Source organism: Mobula hypostoma, chromosome 7, assembly GCF_963921235.1.
Source record: "Mobula hypostoma chromosome 7, sMobHyp1.1, whole genome shotgun sequence".
NCBI lineage: Eukaryota > Metazoa > Chordata > Chondrichthyes > Myliobatiformes > Myliobatidae > Mobula > Mobula hypostoma.
In genome coordinates, this window is record NC_086103.1 from 21,890,494 (window position 1) to 21,909,585 (window position 19,092).

The 19,092-nt window shown below is 43.4% G+C and overlaps 1 protein-coding gene across 4 annotated transcripts in view; it reads right to left on the bottom strand.

Annotated features, from left to right (window-relative positions):
• Positions 1 to 329: 329 nt before the first annotated feature.
• Positions 330 to 19,092, bottom strand: part of LOC134349186 (fibroblast growth factor 1-like) — a 100,035-nt gene continuing 81,272 nt past the window's right edge. For all 4 annotated transcript variants that reach the window (XM_063053137.1, XM_063053136.1, XM_063053135.1 and 1 more), the window contains exon 4: positions 330 to 2,276. In XM_063053137.1, the coding sequence (XP_062909207.1) occupies positions 2,082 to 2,276 (195 nt within the window). In that variant the 3' untranslated portion in view covers positions 330 to 2,081. The remainder of the gene's footprint in view (positions 2,277 to 19,092) is intronic.

Here is a 19,092-nt window from a genome sequence, read left to right on the forward strand (position 1 = left end):
TTGTGTAGGAAACTGCAGGGTATGGTGTAGGAGGTAAACAGGATACGAGTCATACGTTATGTGAACTGAAAACAAACGTACTAGGAATAGTGAATCTGTCAGCATCCGAGGAGAGAGAAACTGAGCTAACATATCAGGACAACGATCTTTCACCAGAATAGGAAAACCAATTTCCACTTTTGATGTGGATTATTAACCTAAAATATTAAATGTTTCTGAATTCACAGATGCTGGGTCTTCCCAGCATTTTCTGCTTATATTCCAAATTTTCAGCAGCTACTGTTGTCTTTTTCTGTTTGGATATACAGTATATTATCAGGTGCTGTTGTTTAAAATATTATGTTTATTGTGAATAGTATCAGTAGATTTCCACACATCTAATAAGGAGAAAATACAATATTAGTTACATCATCCCTCATGACACTGTATCAGCATAAAGTGATAATGTTATCACAGATTTCTTTTTATAACATGCCTTAGGAATTACGTAAAGGAAACCGCTATGTCTGAGTTTACAATGTTTCTTTAATGATCTCATCCAGCCTATAATGAATAAATACATGGTTAAAGTATGCAGAGAGCATAGTGAACTGAATTTATGACATCAATCTCTCACCTTTCAGGTCAGCAGCTTAAAGTAGGTGACCGTTGAAATAAAATAACAATTGTCAAAATTTAGTATTCTAAAATTCCGATATGAAGTCGGGTTTTTTCTGAATCCTTACTGGAAGTGAAATTACACACCTGTAATGTTTGAAGATCGGGATATAATGCAGTGGTTATTTAACGTGAAGATGGTCATGTTCATAGTTGGCCTGTTTTATTTCAAACCATAACTCAGGTATCGTGGGCACGTGGCCAAGTGGTTAAGGCATTGGACTAGCGACCTGAAGGTCGTGAGTTCGAGCCCCAGCTGAGGCAGCGTGTTGTGTCCTTGAGCAAGGCCCTTAATCACACATTGCTCTGCGACGACACTGGTGCCACTGTATTGGCCCTTGCCCTTCCCTTGGACAACATCGGTGTCGTGGAGAGGGGAGACTTGCATACAACCTTGCCCAGGCCTGCGCCCTGGAGAGTGAAGACTTTCCAGGCGCAGATCCATGGTCTCGCAAGAATAACGGATGCCTTAATATAACTCAGGTATTGTTTCCAGGAAGTACATATTAACTACTGCCAGAGCTGGTAACCCTACCCAAAGGTCAGATACTCCACTGCAGAGGAAAACTCATGAGGTTTTGTTCTTAAATGTCAGTTATAGAATGACTTAGTAACAGCACATCCCCTCAACTTGGGTTCCTAGTGGCAACCACCTCCCTCCTTCACCCTGCCCCTCCTTCCGTGGCTGAGAATTTATGAACTTGGCGGCACAGTAGTGTAGTGGCTAGCACATCACTTTACAGCGACATCGTCCTGGATTCAGTTCTGCTGTCTGTAAGGAGTCCCCACATTCTCCCTGTCACTGTACAGCTTACATCCAGGTGCTCTGGTTTCCTCCCACATTCCAAAGACCTATGGCTGAGTACGTTAACTGGTCACATGGGTGTAATTGGGTGGTGCGGGACTGTGGGCAGGAAGGGCCTGTTAGCATGCTGCATCTCTAAATAAGTAAAATACTTCATATGTCAGTAAGCTGCACAATTCTGAACTCTTCTCCGATCTGGGAGAGGTCCAAATAACGGTAATGATACAGTAATGAATGTGAAATGCAGTGAGAGCTCAAGCTCCCAGTCTGTATCTGGGTGTTGTTTCATCCCTATCTGCACTTTGTCCAGACAGGTCAGGGTTGGCTTTAGTCCGGAGCCCTTGAAAACTGACCACTGCCAAGGCTTTCTGTCTGGGATGGTCAGGTCAGAAGGAGCATGTTGACTAAACCTCCTTGGTTCCAGGCTAAGTCAAAGGTGCCAGTAAAGGAGGAGTAAATATGGCCAGAAATGAGTGAAGGGGAAAATGTTCTGTAGGTCTCATTTTTACTGCTAGTGACTATCACTAGTCACCTGCCTCTATCAACACATTGACCATTTAATCCTCTTTCAGAAGTCCATTCAGAAGTTTTTTGAATGTGGTGGCCGTTCGGCGTCCTGCTAATTGTTCTTCACTTGCATGGGAAGGAAAAGGATCGCTTTCTGCCCAGCGTTGGTTTTCGGCCCTGGCTTGGCATTCCCATTCTTTCGAATGGCGACGTACCAGTTCCTCTCCAAGTACTCTTTGGATCTGTACGTGTTATAGCCATTCTCCTCCAGGGTTTCCAGGAAGAAGCATTCTTCTGTCGGAGATGGCTGCGAATAAATAGAAGGAATAAAACTGATTGAAATGAAAATAGCTCCCCCTGGTGGCTGAACCAGTAAAGTTTTTGACAAGGAAGATCCCGGTCCAAACATGAAGCCAAAATCAAACTACCAAGTCTCCATTGAATATGAAGTACTTGTGTTTTGGAATTCAGGGTCATGTTGTTTGTTTTATGCTCTCCAACTGTGAGTCCCAATGATGTAGCAATGATGAACACTAAGCTTGTTCCATCATACAATTAAGTTCAGAGTTCGAAGTAAATTTATTATCAAAGTACACTCAGTATATGTCACCATATATTACCCTGAGATTCATTTTCTTGTGGAAATTCACAGAAAATGTAAAGAAACACAGTAGAATCAATGGAAAACGACACGCAAAGATGGACAAACAACCAATGTGCCTTCGAAGACACAAAAAACAAATAATAATAATATTAAATAAATAAGCAATAAATATTGAGGATCTGAGTTGTAGAGTCCCTGAAAATGAGTCCATAGGTTGTGGAATAGCTCAGTGTTGAGGTGAGTGAAGTTATCAACACTGGTTCAGGAGCCTGATGGTTGAGGGGTAATAATTGTTTCTGAACCTGGTTGGGCGGGGGGGGGACCCTAAGACTTCTGTACCTCCTTCCTGATTCTACAACTTGAATTCTTACAACTGTAGCAATTTATTCTGTACTTCATTTTTTATTTAGATTTCTTGATTCTTTTACTTATTTTTTAAATGTATTTATAAGGCAACAGGCCCTTCCCGCACCGCCCAATAACACCCATGTGAACAATTAACCTACTAACCCATACGTCTTTGGACTGTGGAAGGAAACCAGAGCACCCGGTGGAAACCCACATGGTCACAGGGACAACGCACAAACTCCTTACAGACAGCAGTGGAGTTGAAGCTGGGCTGCTGGCGCTGGCTGTAAAGCATTGCACTAACCGCTGTACTACCGTGCTGTTATTCTTTTAACCTCGTACTGCCTCCATCCTCATCATTGTTATGTGTCTTAATTCGCTATTGTAGTAAAGTGGTTGGCAAGGCTGGAATGCAAGTTTTTCACCATACCTCGAAACCTTGGCTACGGCACAAGATCAAAATAAGTTGCAGAAACTTGTAAAGTTAGTCAGCTCTACCTTGTCCAGCCTCCGTAGTCTCCAAGACATCTTCAAGGAGCAGTGCCTAAGGATCCCCACCACCCAGGGCATGCCCTCTTCACACTGTTACCATTGGGAAGGAGGTACAGAAGCCTGAAGGCACACACTCCGCGATTCTGGAACAGCTTCTTCCCCTCTGTCATCTGGTTTCTAAATGGATGTTGAACCCATTAACACCACCTCACTGCTTCTATATTTCTGGGTTTTTCTGCACTGCTTATTTTAACATAACTATTTAATAAACATATACTTACTTAATATAACTCAGTTTCTTTTTCTCTCTATTTATTTATCATGTACTGCATTGTGCTGCTGCTGTAAAGTTAACAAATTTCACGACATATGCCAGTGATATTAAACCTGATTCTGATATCTGACAATAATAAACCAATTACCTGTTTACTTACATTTTCCATAGGTAATTTATATCTCAGCTTCAAATCATTTCTCTTTGTGCCCTGACATTACAAAACTAGATTCATCTTTGAATTTTCCATTGACTTTGGTTCCAATTTCCATGACCCTTTGTATGAAGATGGGCCTTCAATTGAATTTTATGACCCTTGTCCTTCATCCCTGTACTAACGTAAAAAAAAAGATTCACCTTAACAACATCGGCAAATCCTTCATTCACATCAAACACCTCAATTAAAGTTGCCCCTTAATCTTTTATTTCTAAGGAAACATGAGCTTAGTCAAAGCAAGTCGCACTATGATTTAGCCCCTTCATGCTAATCATCGTTTCCAATAATTCCTTTATTCTTTTGCGGATGTGGGAGTTGCTGGCAAGTTCTAGCCCATCCCTAACTGACCATGTGGAAGGGCTGGTGAGCTGCTTTCTTGATCCGCTGTAGTGTTGCTGTTCTGGTTTGTCTGGGCTCAGCTGGTCTCAAGCAGGGTTGTGGTTGGAGGCACTTTGATTGACCACAGGCTAAGGGAGGTGAGAGAAATACCCAGGGTTTCTGCTGCTGGTTGTCATCTGGTGATCCTGTTTGAATCTAGACCTGTGTGAATATTAGCTGAGGCCACCAACAATCTAGCTTCATTGTCTCCAACCGTAGTAAATAAAAAAGGCTACCAACAGTCACTGCAAAGAGCTAACGAGAAGGTACCATCTGTTGTAGAATGCACGATTCCACAGCCTCCAGGAGAGGAAAGGAGGACACCAAGAACAAAGAAATGTCACCCATTGGTATGCTCTGGGATAAATGAAAGATTTAGTGCAGGAAGTGGACTGCTGGATTGCTCCTGAGAACTTAGTGTTTAGCCATGACAATGTGTCTCCTCATGATCTCAAGAACCTCCAGTGCCTTTCCCAGCTTATGATTTACTTCTGAAGTGCATTCTCCATGGAGCATTTTGGCAGGCAATTGCCAGTTAATGCTGTTTGAGAAAGAATATCGGCCATAGCATCAAAAAACTTCGAAGTCAAGAGATCTTTTTCATCCTTATGAAAAAGCAAATACAGTAGATCTATGGTTTAAAGTTTCATGTGATGGTCAAGACCACTGCTAAAATAACTTTGGAGTCCACAATCTTATGAGGTAGAAATTAGAATATTATTTGCTGATTGAAGGTGGTCTTCGCAATGAACATGTTACACTGTGTGACTTAAGTCAGAGAAATTATATTATAATGCAAGTGTTAGATCTCTATACGAGGAAATCTGCAGATGCTGGAAATCCAAAGCAACACATACAAAATGTTGGAGGAACAGAGCAGGTCAGGCAGCATCTATGGAAAAGAGTACGGTTGACGTTTTGGGCCAGGACCCTTCCTCAGGGCTGGAAAGGAAGGGGAGAAGCCTTCCTTCAGAAACCCTGGGTGTTTCTGTCACCTCCTTGAGGAAGGGCTTCTCCCCTTCTTTTTCGGTCCTGATGAAGGGTCTCGGCCCGAAATGTTGATTGTTTACTCTTTTCCATAGATGCTGCTTGACCTGCTGAGATCCTCCAACACCTTGTGCGTGTTGCTTTGGATTTCCAGCATCTGCAGATTTCCTCATATAGAGATCTAACACTTGCAATATAATATAATTTCTCTGACTTAAGTCACACAGTGTCTTGACCATCTACTTTGGCTACTAAATTATGGAATTTTAATATTGATTGATGCAGTCTTAAGCAAGTTTCATTGCAATGGTGAGGCAGAGTACTCTTCCTTTGAATTGCACTGCACACTTCAGAACTAGAGTAGTCCGCTCAGCCCTTCTAACTGTGTTCTATCTTATAGAGAAATCAGGGGCAGATTGCACTTTAATTCTAAATACCTGTCACCTTATCTCTGCAACATATCAATAAGATTGAAAGAGTGCGGAGAAAATTTACAAGAATGTTGGCAGGTCTGAGGACCTGCGCTATAGCGAAAGATTGGATCGGTTAGGACTTTAATCCCTGTAGCGTAGGAGAATGAGAGGAGATTTGACAGAGGTAAATGCAAGCAGCCTTTTTCCACTGAGGCTGGGTGAGACTCTAGAGGTTAAGGGTGAAAGGAGACGTTTTTAAGAGGAATCTGAAGGGGAACTTCTTCATTCAGAGGGTGGTGTGAGTGTGGAACGAGCTGCCAATGGAAGTATTGGATGCAGGTTTGATTTTAACATTTAAGAGAAGTTTGGACAAGCACGTAGGTGGAAGGGATATGGAAGACTATGGATCAGGTGCAGGTTGATGGGACAAGACAGCATAATGTATCGGCGTAAACACGAGGAATTCTGCAGATGCTGGAAATTCAAGCAACACACATCAAAGTTGCTGGTGAATGCAGCAGGCCAGGTAGCATCTCTAGGAAGAGGTACAGTCGATGTTTCGGGCCGAGACCCTTCGTCAGGACGAACTGAAGGAAGAGCTAGTAAGTAATTTGAAAGTGGGAGGGGGAGGGGGGATCCAAAATGATAGGAGAAGACAGGAGGGGGAGGGATGGAGCCAAGAGCTGGACAGGTGATAGGCAAAAGGGATACGAGAGGATCATGGGACAGGAGGCCCAGGGAGAAGGAAAAGGGGGAGGGGGGAAACCCAGAGGATGGGCAAGGGGTATAGTCAGAGGGACAGAGGGAGAAAAAGGAGAGAGAGAGAAAGAATGTGTGTATATAAATAAATAACAGATGGGGTACGAGGGGGAGGTGGGGCATTAGCGGAAATTAGAGAAGTCAATGTTCATGCCATCAGGTTGGAGGCTACCCAGACGGAATATAAGGTGTTGTTCCTCCAACTTGAGTGTGGCTTCATCTTTACAGTAGAGGAGGCCGTGGATAGACATATCAGAATGGGAATGGGATGTGGAATTAAAATGTGTGGCCGCTGGGAGATCCTGCTTTCTCTGGCGGACAGAGCGTAGGTGTTCAGCGAAACGATAATGTATCGGCATTGACTAGATGGGCTGAAGGGCCTGTTTCTGCACTGTAATGTTCTATAACTCTAAAAATAATCTTTTGCAATGGTTAATGTCACATTGGAAAGCATTTATTTTACCAGCCCGGACATGCCTCAATGTTGTGAATGCATTGTAAATAAAGAGAAACTACCCAGAGATAAATTGCTCAGTTTTATGAGCGTTATGTGCATGTTTCTAATGCTATTTTAAAGAGGTCTAAAAATACATTGTTGAACACTATGTAATAGAATTTGTGCATTGCTGTAAAACTGTATGAATTCTCAGCTGTTAGCTGTAGTGCTTTAACCTTTTCTGTCAGCTCTATTTTCCCATGCCAGATCAAAACATTTACTTCTGTGTTATTCAATCATCTGTTATTGTTTTATGTGGTTAAAACTGCAATTAAATCACAATTTAATTAATAATCACTTAATTATTTACATTTTAAAAAGTCAACCAGCCAAATTATAATGATACAAAATTAAAGATGTTGATAATGTATACCACAATCTTTTACATGTAATTGGAGGTCCTTTCATGCTTCCAATTTTAGAAAGTATGTGGCTGTGTTTTTTTTAATGTGGTCTTTAGTTTAGAAAATGTACACTAAATTCTGCTTGCTTGCTTTCTTCCCTCCTTCCCACATTCCTTCCTTCCGCCTTTCCCTTCAGCTCTCGTTACATCTCCCCCACCCCTCCTCTGCATGACTTTTTGCCTTTTCCCTCCTTTCCTGTGTGTCTCCCGCTCCATCACTCTGTCCTCTCTCTCACCCACTCAGCAAGTGCTCCACATCCTCCTTCCCTCTTGCACTTGCTGCCTACAATGGTGTCTCGGGATGTGTCCCCGCATGCAGAACCGGCAGCGGTGGCCGCGCTGGGCCGGGAGCCAGACACTTGCACGTTATGCAAAGAGGTTAGGAGCTGACAGGTTGAGCAACGTAGTTTTCCTTATGCAGGACTCCTCTTGCAGTTATAGAACTGCGGAGCCATACATCTCCGAAACAGTGGACTCAGTTCAGAGATGAGGTGAGTGAAGTTATCAGCTTCCTGAACCAGCGTGGGTAACTTCACTCACCTCAACCCTGAACTGATTCCACAGCCAATGTTCCTGAAGAAGAAGTCTCAGCCCAAAACATCGACCATTTACTCTTTTCCATAGATGCTGCCTGGCCTGCTGAGTTCCTCCAGAATTTTGTGTGTGTTACAACAGCCTATGGACTTATTGTCAAGCACTCTACAACTCATGTTCTCAGTAATATTTACTTAATTGTTTACTTATGTTTTCTATTTGCTTAGATTGTCTCTTTTTGGACACTGGTTGTCAGTTTTTATATGTAGTTTTTCATTGATTCTATTGTATTTCTCTGTTCTGCAAGAAAATGAATCTCAGGGTAGTATATATATGTACTTTCATATAAATTTCCTTTGAACTTTGAGTTCATGCAGACCACTGTAACTTATTCACCGATCAGGGAGGTCTAGTAGCTGTTTAGCGCCCCCCCGCCCCGCTCCGGATCAGGGTCACCTGGAGCCACGGAAGCAGCAGATGGATGAGTGTATGAGCAGCTAGTACATATCACAAGTCCTGGTTATGCTGCCGCTGACACCATGCGGACAATATTATTGATAATGCCTGGGGTCACCCACCTTGTAAAGGCACTGCCCAGAAGGCCACGGCAAGCCACTTCTGTGGAAAGATTTGCCATGAACAATCCTGGTCATGGCAAGACCATGATTGCCCGTGTCATATGACACGGCACAAAGCAAACGAGCGATATGCATTGACCTTCATAAGAGTGGGTTGGTAGCATCGTGATCAGCGTCAAGCTTTATGGCGCCAGCAGAAGGGGTTTAATTCCTGCCCGTCTGTAAAAAGTTTCTACGTTCTCCCTGTGACCATGTGAGTTTCCTCTGGGTGCGCTGCCACTCCACAGATGTACAGGTTAGTAAGTTGTGAGCACGTTACTTTGGCACCAGAAGCATGGAGACACCTGCAGGCTGCCCCCAGCACATCATCAGGACCACGACGGTCGTTGATACAAACAATGCATTTCACTGGATGTTTTCAGTTTCAATGTTCATGTGGCAAATAAAGCTAATCTTAATCTTAAAGAAAGTTAATCCTTCCCTCCTACGCAGTGTACAATGCTCTGTTGTTCTTACATCGATGTCCTCTCCAAGAATCTCTTAAGGGTTGCTATTGCATCAGTCTCTACCATCACCCACCACTCTCTCTGTAAAACAAACAACCTCTGATGCCCCCACGAACTTTCCTCCACTCACCTTGAACAGGTGTCCTCTGGTATTGGCTGTTGGCACCCTGGGGAAAAGGTAGCAGCTGCCTGCTCTATCTAAGCCTCAATTTGTTTCTTCCAGATTTCCAAGGATATGGGGATTGTGAGGTTTACTGGCGACTGTGAATGGCCCCCAGAGTAAAGGCGGCTGATAGGAATTAGTTGCGGGGTGGGGGGGGAGGACAGGACTATCATTTGTTTTCCATGTGCTCTGTTGCATGACATGGGCGATCGTGGTCTTTCCATGATCGTGATTATTCTTGGCAAATTTGCCTACAGAAGTGGTTTGTCATTGCCTCCTTCTGTGCAGTGTCTTTACAAGATAGGTGACCCTGTCTCGTCATAATCAGTACTCTTCAGACATTGTCTGACTGGTGTCAGTGGTTCCATAACTTGTGATGTGCACCAACTGCTCGTACGACTATCCATCACCTGCTGCCTCGGCTTTACGTGACACCGATCGGTGGGGGGGGGGTGGTTTCTAAGCAGTTGCTATGCTTGCTCAAGGGTAAGCTGCTTGCTAGTGCAGTGATGAAGTTCCTTACATCTCCTTCTGGTGGTGACATATCTCCACCCCGCCACCCAGGACAGGACTACAGGGAGGATAAAATGGGATTAGTGCAGAATCAGTATAGATGATTTTTATTGGTTGGCTTGGACCTGGTGAGTGGGTTTCCCAGCCAGGCCACACAATCCTTGGGACACATTTGTCCCAGATTTTGACTCAATCCTGTTGAGCATTTAGTGCTCCCTATTCACCAGTCATCAATATGGTTATCATAGGTTAATGGATGCCCAATTTCCTAGGTAGTGGAAAGGGTACGTTCAGCCTAGACACTGGAACTATTGGCTGAAATAAGATCCAGCCAATCAAACAGGCTAAGTCTCCATGCTTGTCAGTGGCTCATCTACTTTAAGCCTCATTTTCATCCTCAGTGGGATATTGGGATTGATGAGTTAGTGCATAGAAGAGTACAGCACAGGAACAGGCCCCTCGGCCCACAGTGTTCTGCTGAACCAGCTCAAAATTAAATCAACCCCTCCCTCCAAGAAAAGAATCTCTCCTACCTACATAATGTCCATATCCCTCCATCTTCCTCATATTCATGTTCCTCTCTAAATGTCTCTTAAAAGCCTCTAACGTATTTGCCTCCACCACCATACCAGGTGGTATCTATCACTCTCTGAGTCCAAAAACGTACCCCTCACATCCCTCTTGAACCTACCCACTCTCACCCTCACGGGAAAAAGATCCTCCCTGCCGACTCTATCTCTGCCTCTCATAACCTTATAAACCTCTATCAATCCTTCAGAAATTTCAGAGGGTGTTGTGTATATGGACGGAGATGCCAGAAGTGGTTGAGACGAGTACAAAGACAACGCTTAGAAGATATTTGGACAGGTAAGCGGGTAAGAAAGGTTTAGAGAAATATGGGCCGCATACAGGCTCAGTTGGACATCTTCGTCGGCATGGACAAGTTGAGTGAATGTTCTGTTTCCATGCTCATTACTGCAGAGCTCTAAGAATCTGTGCCATCAAGAAGGACGTTCTGGTGAATAGATTAGTGAGGAAATATTTCCTTACTGTGAAAAATAAAGAAACATGCTGTGAATAACTTTGACTATATTTTTTATTACAGGGAGTGGTGAGCTGTCGAGCAGGAGGATCAGCTAATATTGCAAGGCTGCGACGATGAATTTCAAGAATCCTTTCTTTCTGACTTGTTTTTCCAGTTTCTTCATTGCTCCGGGGAAGAGCAGCTGTCCTCAGCTCAGTGTTTGCAGGTGAGTAGTGTTTCCTTTGTCTTATAACAGTAATTTACCAAGATGTTACCTCCCCTATACTTATCTCTTCCAGGGGAGCCAAGTTGTAGGCCGTGATTTATGGTTTGACAGGAAAGAGCATGAGAAAGAATAGCAAGGAAGGAAAGCAAAAGAGGGAGGAGTGGGGGGAAGGAAGCTGTTACGGAGAAACACATTTTTGTACAGAGCTCTTTGTGATCAAAGAATCCTTTTCGGGTACAGGGCATGGTTGTATTTCTACTCCGGTAGGATAGAAAATACAAAGGAAGGCTGACATTTACTTCATGCCTTTCCCAAATTTAGGTTGTCAAGACGTTCAACAGTTCTTTTTGAAATAAGGTCGCTGCGCTAATACAGGAAGCATAGAGAGCTGCTTGAAATCTGCATGGTCTCAGAAATAGCAGTGAAATAATTGAACAATTTTTAAGTAGTGATTTCTGCTGAGTGATAACTGTTGACCAGGATGCCCGAGGAACTCCCATATTTACAGTACTGTACTCTGCAAATGTCTTCCGCACATCTACTGGATATAGCTAGGTGCCTCAGACTTTTACACAGTGCTGTGTTTGTCAACGTGGAGCAGAGCGTGAGTTTGTAAATCCGACGGGAGCAAAGGTTGTCGGGAATAGTGATGGTGGAGTGCCGCAGGGAGCATGTGGAACAGGTGCCAGAGAAGGAGTGCCAGGGCAGAGCGGGGAGCAGAGTGGTGGCATTGGGTGCAGACACACCAGCCCTGAGACACCAGGCAAGGTCACTTGACTCCAAACAATTGGTTCATTGATCATTACAAAATGTCTCTGGTGCTTCCCACTCCCTCCCCTCTGCCTTCACCTTTTCCCAACCATGATTCTCCTCTCCCTGACCCTTTCCCACTCTCACTCCACAATAGAAACTCATATCAGAATAGATTTATCATCACTCACATATGCCATGAACATTGACTTCTCAAACTTCCGCTAATGCCCCACCTCCCCCTCGTACTCCATCCATTATTTATTTATATACACACATTCTTTCTCTCTCTCTCCTTTTTCTCCCTCTGTCCCTCTGACTATACCCCTTGCCCATCCTCTGGGTTTCCCCCCCTTCCCCATTTCTTTCTCCCTGCGCCTCCTGTCCCATGATCCTCTCATATCCCTTTTGCCAATCAACTGTCCAGCTCTTGGCTCCATCTCTCCCCCTCCTGTCTTCTCCTATCATTTTGGATCTCCCCCTCCCCCTCCCACTTCCAAATCTCTTACTAGCTCTTCCTTCAGTTAGTCCTGACGAAGGGTCTCGGCGCGAAACGTTGACTGTACCTCTTCCTATAGATGCTGCCTGGCCTGCTGCGTTCACCAGCAACGTTGATGTGTGTTGCCATGAAATTTGTTCTTCTTTTGGTGGCAGCAGTACAGTGTCATTCATAAAATTACTACAGTATTGTGCAAAAGTTAGGCACCATAGCTATATGTACAGTTTGTGCCTAAGACATTTGCACAGTACTAGATCCTTAGAACAGTGCCGTGAGATCCTTTAGGTCATGTTGAAGGAGCAGGTGAAACTTTAGTTGCTTGACACTGACAGGGTAGTGAAAATTATTGATTTCTCAATTTCAGCTGATTGATAATTATTGGCCAGAATACCTGAGGGCCTCCCATATTTACAGTACTGTGCACAAGTCTTGGGTGTGTGTGTATATATATATAGAGCAAGGGTGCCTAAGACTTTTGCACAGTCCTGTATTTGTCAACGTGAAGTGGGGAGCGAGTTTGTAAATTAGCTGGGAGCAAACTGTTGGGAACGGGGAGGGAGGAGTGCCATGGGAGGAACGTGGGACAGGTGGCAGAGAAGGGTAGTATCCACACCATGCAAGCTGAGGAGAAAGAAACTTGGGAAATGTTGGTCTGTTGATGATGCACAGTACTGTGCAAAAGTCTTAGGGATATATATATATACTGTATCTAGGGTGCCTGAGACCTTTACACAGTACTGTATCGATTCTGTGTTTTGCACTGTACTGCTGCCACAAAAAAAAAGCAAATTTTATGACATACGTGAGTGATGATAAACTGATTCTGATGTGGGTCTCCAGTATGGACTGAGAATAGGAAAAGTGGGAGAGGGGAGAGAAGGGAATCGTGGCTGGGAAAAGGAGAAGAGAGGGGAGAGGGAGCGAGATGCACCAGAGAGACATCCTGTAATGATCCACAAACCAATTGTTTGGGATCAAATGACCTTGCCGGGAGTCTCAGGGCTGAGTTCGTCTGTACCAGTACCAACCCCACACCGGGCACTCCTTCTCTGCCACCTGTGCCACACCCCTCCCATGGTGCTCCAGTCTCGTCATTCCCAACATCCTTTGCTCCCACCTGATTGAGAAACTCGCTCTCCGCTCCAATTAACAAACACAGTACTGTGCAAATAGATTAAATCACATTGCTGATGATAGACTGCATCAGTAAGAAATTTAATGTAATTTCACCTTGAGTTTACATTTTGCACCTGAGGTTATAGATTAAGGCATGAGGCCATGATCTCCTGAGCCTGAGAGGACAACTCACTCTATCACTCAAATCACCACCGCAACATGGCTGCAGGGTGACCACTTTGCACTGCAATGTAATCTCTTTTGTTCTAATTGTTTTCTCTCGTAAAAATTCTGTTTATGTTCTTGTAAATGCTGTCTATCTGATGCCATGTGCCTGTGATGCTGCTATGGGTAATTATTTCATTGCACCTGTACATACATGTACTTGTGCACATGACAACTGAGTCCTGATAGAGGGTCAATCGAACTACTGCTGCTAAGTTAACAAATTTCACGACACATGTGATAATAAACCTGATTCTGACTCCGGGCTTGAAACACTGGCTGATTATTCCTTCCGATAGATGCTGCCTGACCTGCTGAGTTCCTCCAGCATTTTACGTGTGTCACTCTGGATTTCCAGTACCTGTAAAACCTCTTGTGTTTAAAACTTGACTTTGCCTTTAAGAGACCTTTCTTTAACCCCAACCCCTCCCCTTGAAACTGATGATTCCAAGCTGTCAGACGTAGTCTGGAGTGAAGCGCAGGAAATGTTAGTAAAGTAAATTGTGTGGGAAATAAAGAAAGCACAAGGCTTGCTTTCGTTGGAATAGAGAAAGTTGAGGGGAGATTTATTTTTGGTTTATTAGATTACAAAGGACATAGGCAGAGTGAGTAGGAAGGGCCCACTTCCCTTAGCTAAGAAGTCATTAATGAGGGGCTAGGGTTCAAAGTAATTAGTCAAGGGATGAGAATACCAGATGTTGGTTGAGATCTTACACTCATTGGTTGAAAGAGCAATAAGGGCCAAAACCCACACTGCAGTTCAGAAGTAGCTGGGTTTGAATCTAAAATATAGTAAGCTATAAAGTTAGAGACACTGACAAATACAATATGGTAAAAAGTCTCAGGCACCCTAGCTATATAAATGTGCCTAATACTTTTGCATGGTACTGTAAGTTCTGTGAACCTACAAATACTAGAATTTTGTATAATGGTCTTCAAAGAACCTATGAGAAGTAATTGGGATACAGATCACAGAATTTCTTTGGTCATTTGTGATAAACACACAGGGTAATCATGAACACATTCAAACCCTGCTCTTCAAAATTGTTTGTACTGTTTCCTCCAGGTGATCCAGTTTCCTTCCACAGTCCAAAATGTACCTATTGGTAGTTAATTGGTCATTGTAAAGTGTCCTGTGATGTGCTAAGATTAATTTGGGGATTGCTCAGCAGCATGGCTCAAAAGGGTCGGAAGGACCTGTTCTGCGCTGTATCTCAATCAATCAATCAATAAATAGATAGATAAATAAATAAATAAATCACTTTTGGAAATGGAGAGCAATGGCATTATATCACGTATCAATTGGAAGCAAACAAAGATGAATTTCTGTCTTGACAGTGATCAAACTTGCACTACTGGAAATCATTCCATCAATCTATTTTGCTGAGATGAGATCTCAGAGCCAAAAGGGATAGTGATTGACTTTATAAGGAGGAATATAAATCAATATTATGTGTTTTAGTAATCACTTAGTAGTTAAAAGCAGTCAGTTGCTTTGATTGAAACATAAACTGAAAGACACCTCGCCTGAACTTGGATTTTTTTTGGAGGAGTTGATAGGATTTTAATGTTCGTCAATTCATGGAACAGAAGGAATGTTGCTTCAGATACTCCAAGATATTGATCATTGGTAATTGGGAATTTCTTTATTATTGTCACATGTACAGTGAAGAGTTTGTTTTCCCTGTCACCTGTACAGGTCATTTCATCATCTCAGTACATCATCCTGAGAAAAGCAATCTCCGAATGCAGACTACGGTATTACAGTTACAGGGAAAGTATAGGCAGACAGTAAGGTGCAAGACTATGATAAAGTAGATTGTGAGGTCAAAATTGCATCTTAATAGTCTTATAACAGTTTTGCAACAAAATAAACTGTCCTTCAGCCTGATGGCACATGCTTTTTGGCTTTTGTATCTTCTGCCACCGGGAAGGGAGACAAGGATGTATGTACGTTAGTGGATATCAGAGGTGGGAGGAGAGGAAGAGAGCAGAGACTGTGGTGGAATGAGAGATGCTGCTTTGATAACAGGAAGACTGTTTCCCCTGAGGACTGATCTATTGAATCTGATGATTTTTCTATATTCCCTGCCCAGGGACAGGTTGCCAGATTGAAAAGGCTGGAAATTACATCACACAGGCTATGGAGAGGATGGAAGAACTGTAGGCAGGACTCAGGGAGAGATTGGCAGGGCCGTGGTGTGAGGGAAGATTGCAAGTGATGATGATGGAGGAAATCAGAGGCTTCTTCAGAGAATAAAATGATAGGGCTGGGGATTTAACTTGATTGCAGATGACGGGTGAAGCGAGTAAACCTGTCCAGCTGGAAAGCACTAACATCTTGACCCAACAATCCTTTTACACAATCCGCACTGCACCCTCTCAATCCCCCAACCACATTTCCTCACCCCACCAAAGTCATCAAAGTAAAACATTAACTTTTATTCTCTGTCCACCGAAGCTGCTGGTCATTTTCACTATCTCCAACATTTTCAGTTTCTAAAATCTATAGTTTTTTTCACTTGCCATTATAATATTTAAATGACTAACCCTTCTCCAGCCTGTGGATTGGTCTGCAATATGCCTTGTTAGAGATGGGTTTTAGAGTTTTAATATTTGCATTTGTGTCCTGACAGAGCCTTTCTTGTCTTTGGTGGCTAAAATCCCTCCCATAGTGCTGTTAGACATGGCTTGCTTTGAATAATCCTGTAAGGAGGTTGTACGTTCTCCCCGTGACTGTGTGGGTTTCTTTCAGGTGCTACAACAGATGATCCTGACCAACTCACAAAATTGACTTCACTCCAAAAGCCTGAGGCCTGATCTCACTTTCATGACCCTTGTAGCACGGAATCCTCCTTAACTTTGTACATCTGCTTTTGGTATCCTCCCGGAGTGTCATCCTGCACTGTACAAGCATAGCACCTTACAGTACAGGTGACCCGGGTTCAGTTCCCATCCCTGCCTATAAAGAGTTTGTACGTTCTCTCTGTGACCACCTCTGGTTTCCTCCCACATTCCAAAGATGTACTGGTTGGGAAGCCAATTGGTCATTGTAAATTGTCCCATGATTAGGTAAGGGTTAAATCGGGGGATTGCTGGGCAGTGCAGCCTGAAGGGCTGCACAAGCCTATCCCACGCTGTATCTCAAAGAAATAAATAGAAAGCTGACAGAGCATAGAAGTGTACAGAAAGAGGCCTTTCACCTCTCAATGCAGCACTGAAATCTTCAGTCATTCATCCATGTATTCACTAATTTATTCCCCTATCTACCTATTTCTTTAATTTAAAGATACAGTACAGTAACAGGCCCTTCTGGCCCATTGAGCCAGTACAGTCCGATTACACCTATGTGACCTGTTAACCCTCTAACTCCTATGTCCTAGGAACATTGGAGGAAAATGGAGCACCCTGAGGAAACCCACGCTGCCCCTTTATTTATTTATTATATACTATAAATATATTTTTTTAAAATTATATGATATTATTATATTTTATACAATAACTATCTTAAAGTCTTAGGCACATGTATATAATTAGAGTGCTTACTAAGACTTTTGCACAGAACTGTATTTGTCAATGTGAGTGGAGAGCGTGTTTGTAAAGCTGGTGGGAGCAGAGGATGTTGGGAATGGTGAGGGTGGAGTGCCGTGGGAGCGTGTGGGACAGGTGGCGGAGGAGAAGTGCCGGGAATGCGTGTTGGTGCAGGTGCAGGCACACCCCACACTGAGACACCAGGCAGGGTCATTTGATTCCAAACAATTGGTTTATTGAGCATTACAGGATGTCTCTCTGGTGCTTCCAGCTCCCTCCCCTCTCCCTTCCCCTTTTCCCAAACCTGATTCCCCTCTCCCTGCCCCTTTCCCACTCATAGTCCACAATAGAGACCCATATCAGAATCAGGTTTATCATCACTCACATATGTCATGAAATTTTCTTTTCTTTATGTGGTAGCAGTACAGTGCAATACATAAAATTACTACAGTACCGTGCAAAAGTCTAAGTCACCGTAGATATATGTGCCTAAGACTTCTGCACATTGCTGTATATATATCATTTACTTATACTGTATATATAATATATTATTTTTAAACGTGTAACTAAATACCTAACTAAACTAATTCCTTCAACCATCACAAGGTAAATATCCCTCCACTCTCTGCACATTCATGTGCCTACAAGAGCCTCTTAAATAAGCATATTTTTCACCAGCACCCCTGGCAGTTTGCTGGACTTTTTTCTCATTCTACTGCAGGAATTACAATTCCACTAGAATTATAGGATCTTACAGAATAAAAAGTGGCCATTCATTCCATTATCTTCATGCTGGCTCTTTGAAGAAAATATTTTATTTTGTCACGCACTCCAGCAATTTTGTTATAGAGTCACGCAGCACAGAACAGCCCACGGAGACCGCAGTGAGCATTCACACTCAGTTAATGCTAATCCCATTTTCAATTCTCCCAACATACCTCTTAACTCCTCCAGGTTCAGCCACCTACCTCCTTATTAGGGACTACTTAGAGTGAATAATTTGCCCAGAAGTCAACCTTGGGGCTGCGGGAGTAAACTAGAACAGTGAGGAGAGTCCCACAATGATGTGCTAACTCCAGACAGTGAGCACCCTTCATCAGGACTAGAAAGGAAGGAGGCAGAAGCCAGAACAAGAAGGGGGACCCTCAACCATCAGGCTCTTGAAACAAAGGGGATAACTTCAGTTGACTCATCATTGATTGTAGACTAAAGATGGGCAACTATAGGCCAGTTAGCTTAACATCCGTAGTCGGGAAAATGCTTGAAGCTGTCATTAAGGAAGAAATAGCGAAACATTTAGAAAGGAGTGGTTCCATTAGACAGACGCAGCATGGATTCAGAAAGGGCAGGTCCTGTCTGACAAACTTACTGGAGTTCTTTCAGGACATAATGAGTACAGTGGATAGAGGGGAACAGGTGGATGTCGTATACTTCGACTTCCAGAAGGCATTCGATAAGGTGCCGCACAAGAAGCTTATAAATAAGATATGGATGCATGGAGTCAGAGGAAGTATATTGGCATGGATAGTCGATTGGTTAAGGCAGACAGTTGGTATAAATGGGTGTTTCTCCGGTTGCCAGTCAGTGGTGAGTGGGGTGCCGCAAGGGTCGGTGCTGGACCCGCAGCTGTTTACCAGTTACATTGATGATTTGAAAGAGAGGACTGAGTGTAGCACAGCAAAATTTGCTGATGACACTAAACTGAGTGGAAAGGCAAATTGTACAGAGGATGTGGAGAGTCTGCAGAGGGATATAGATAGGTTAAGTGAGTGGGCCAAGATCTGGCAGATGGAATACAACGTTGGTAAATGCGAGATCATCCACTTTGGAAGGAATAATAGAAGAGCAGATTATTATTTAAATGGTGAAAGGTTGCAGCGTGCTGTTATGCAGAGGGACTTGGGAGTGCTTGTTCATGAATCGTAAAAAGTTGGCTTGCAGGTACAACAGGTTATTAAGAAGCCAGATGGAATGTTGGCTTTCATTGCCAGGATTGAATTCAGGAACAGGGAGGTCATGCTGCAACTATACAGGGTACTGGTGAGGCCGCGCCTGGAGTACTGTGTGTAGTTCTGGTCTCCATACTT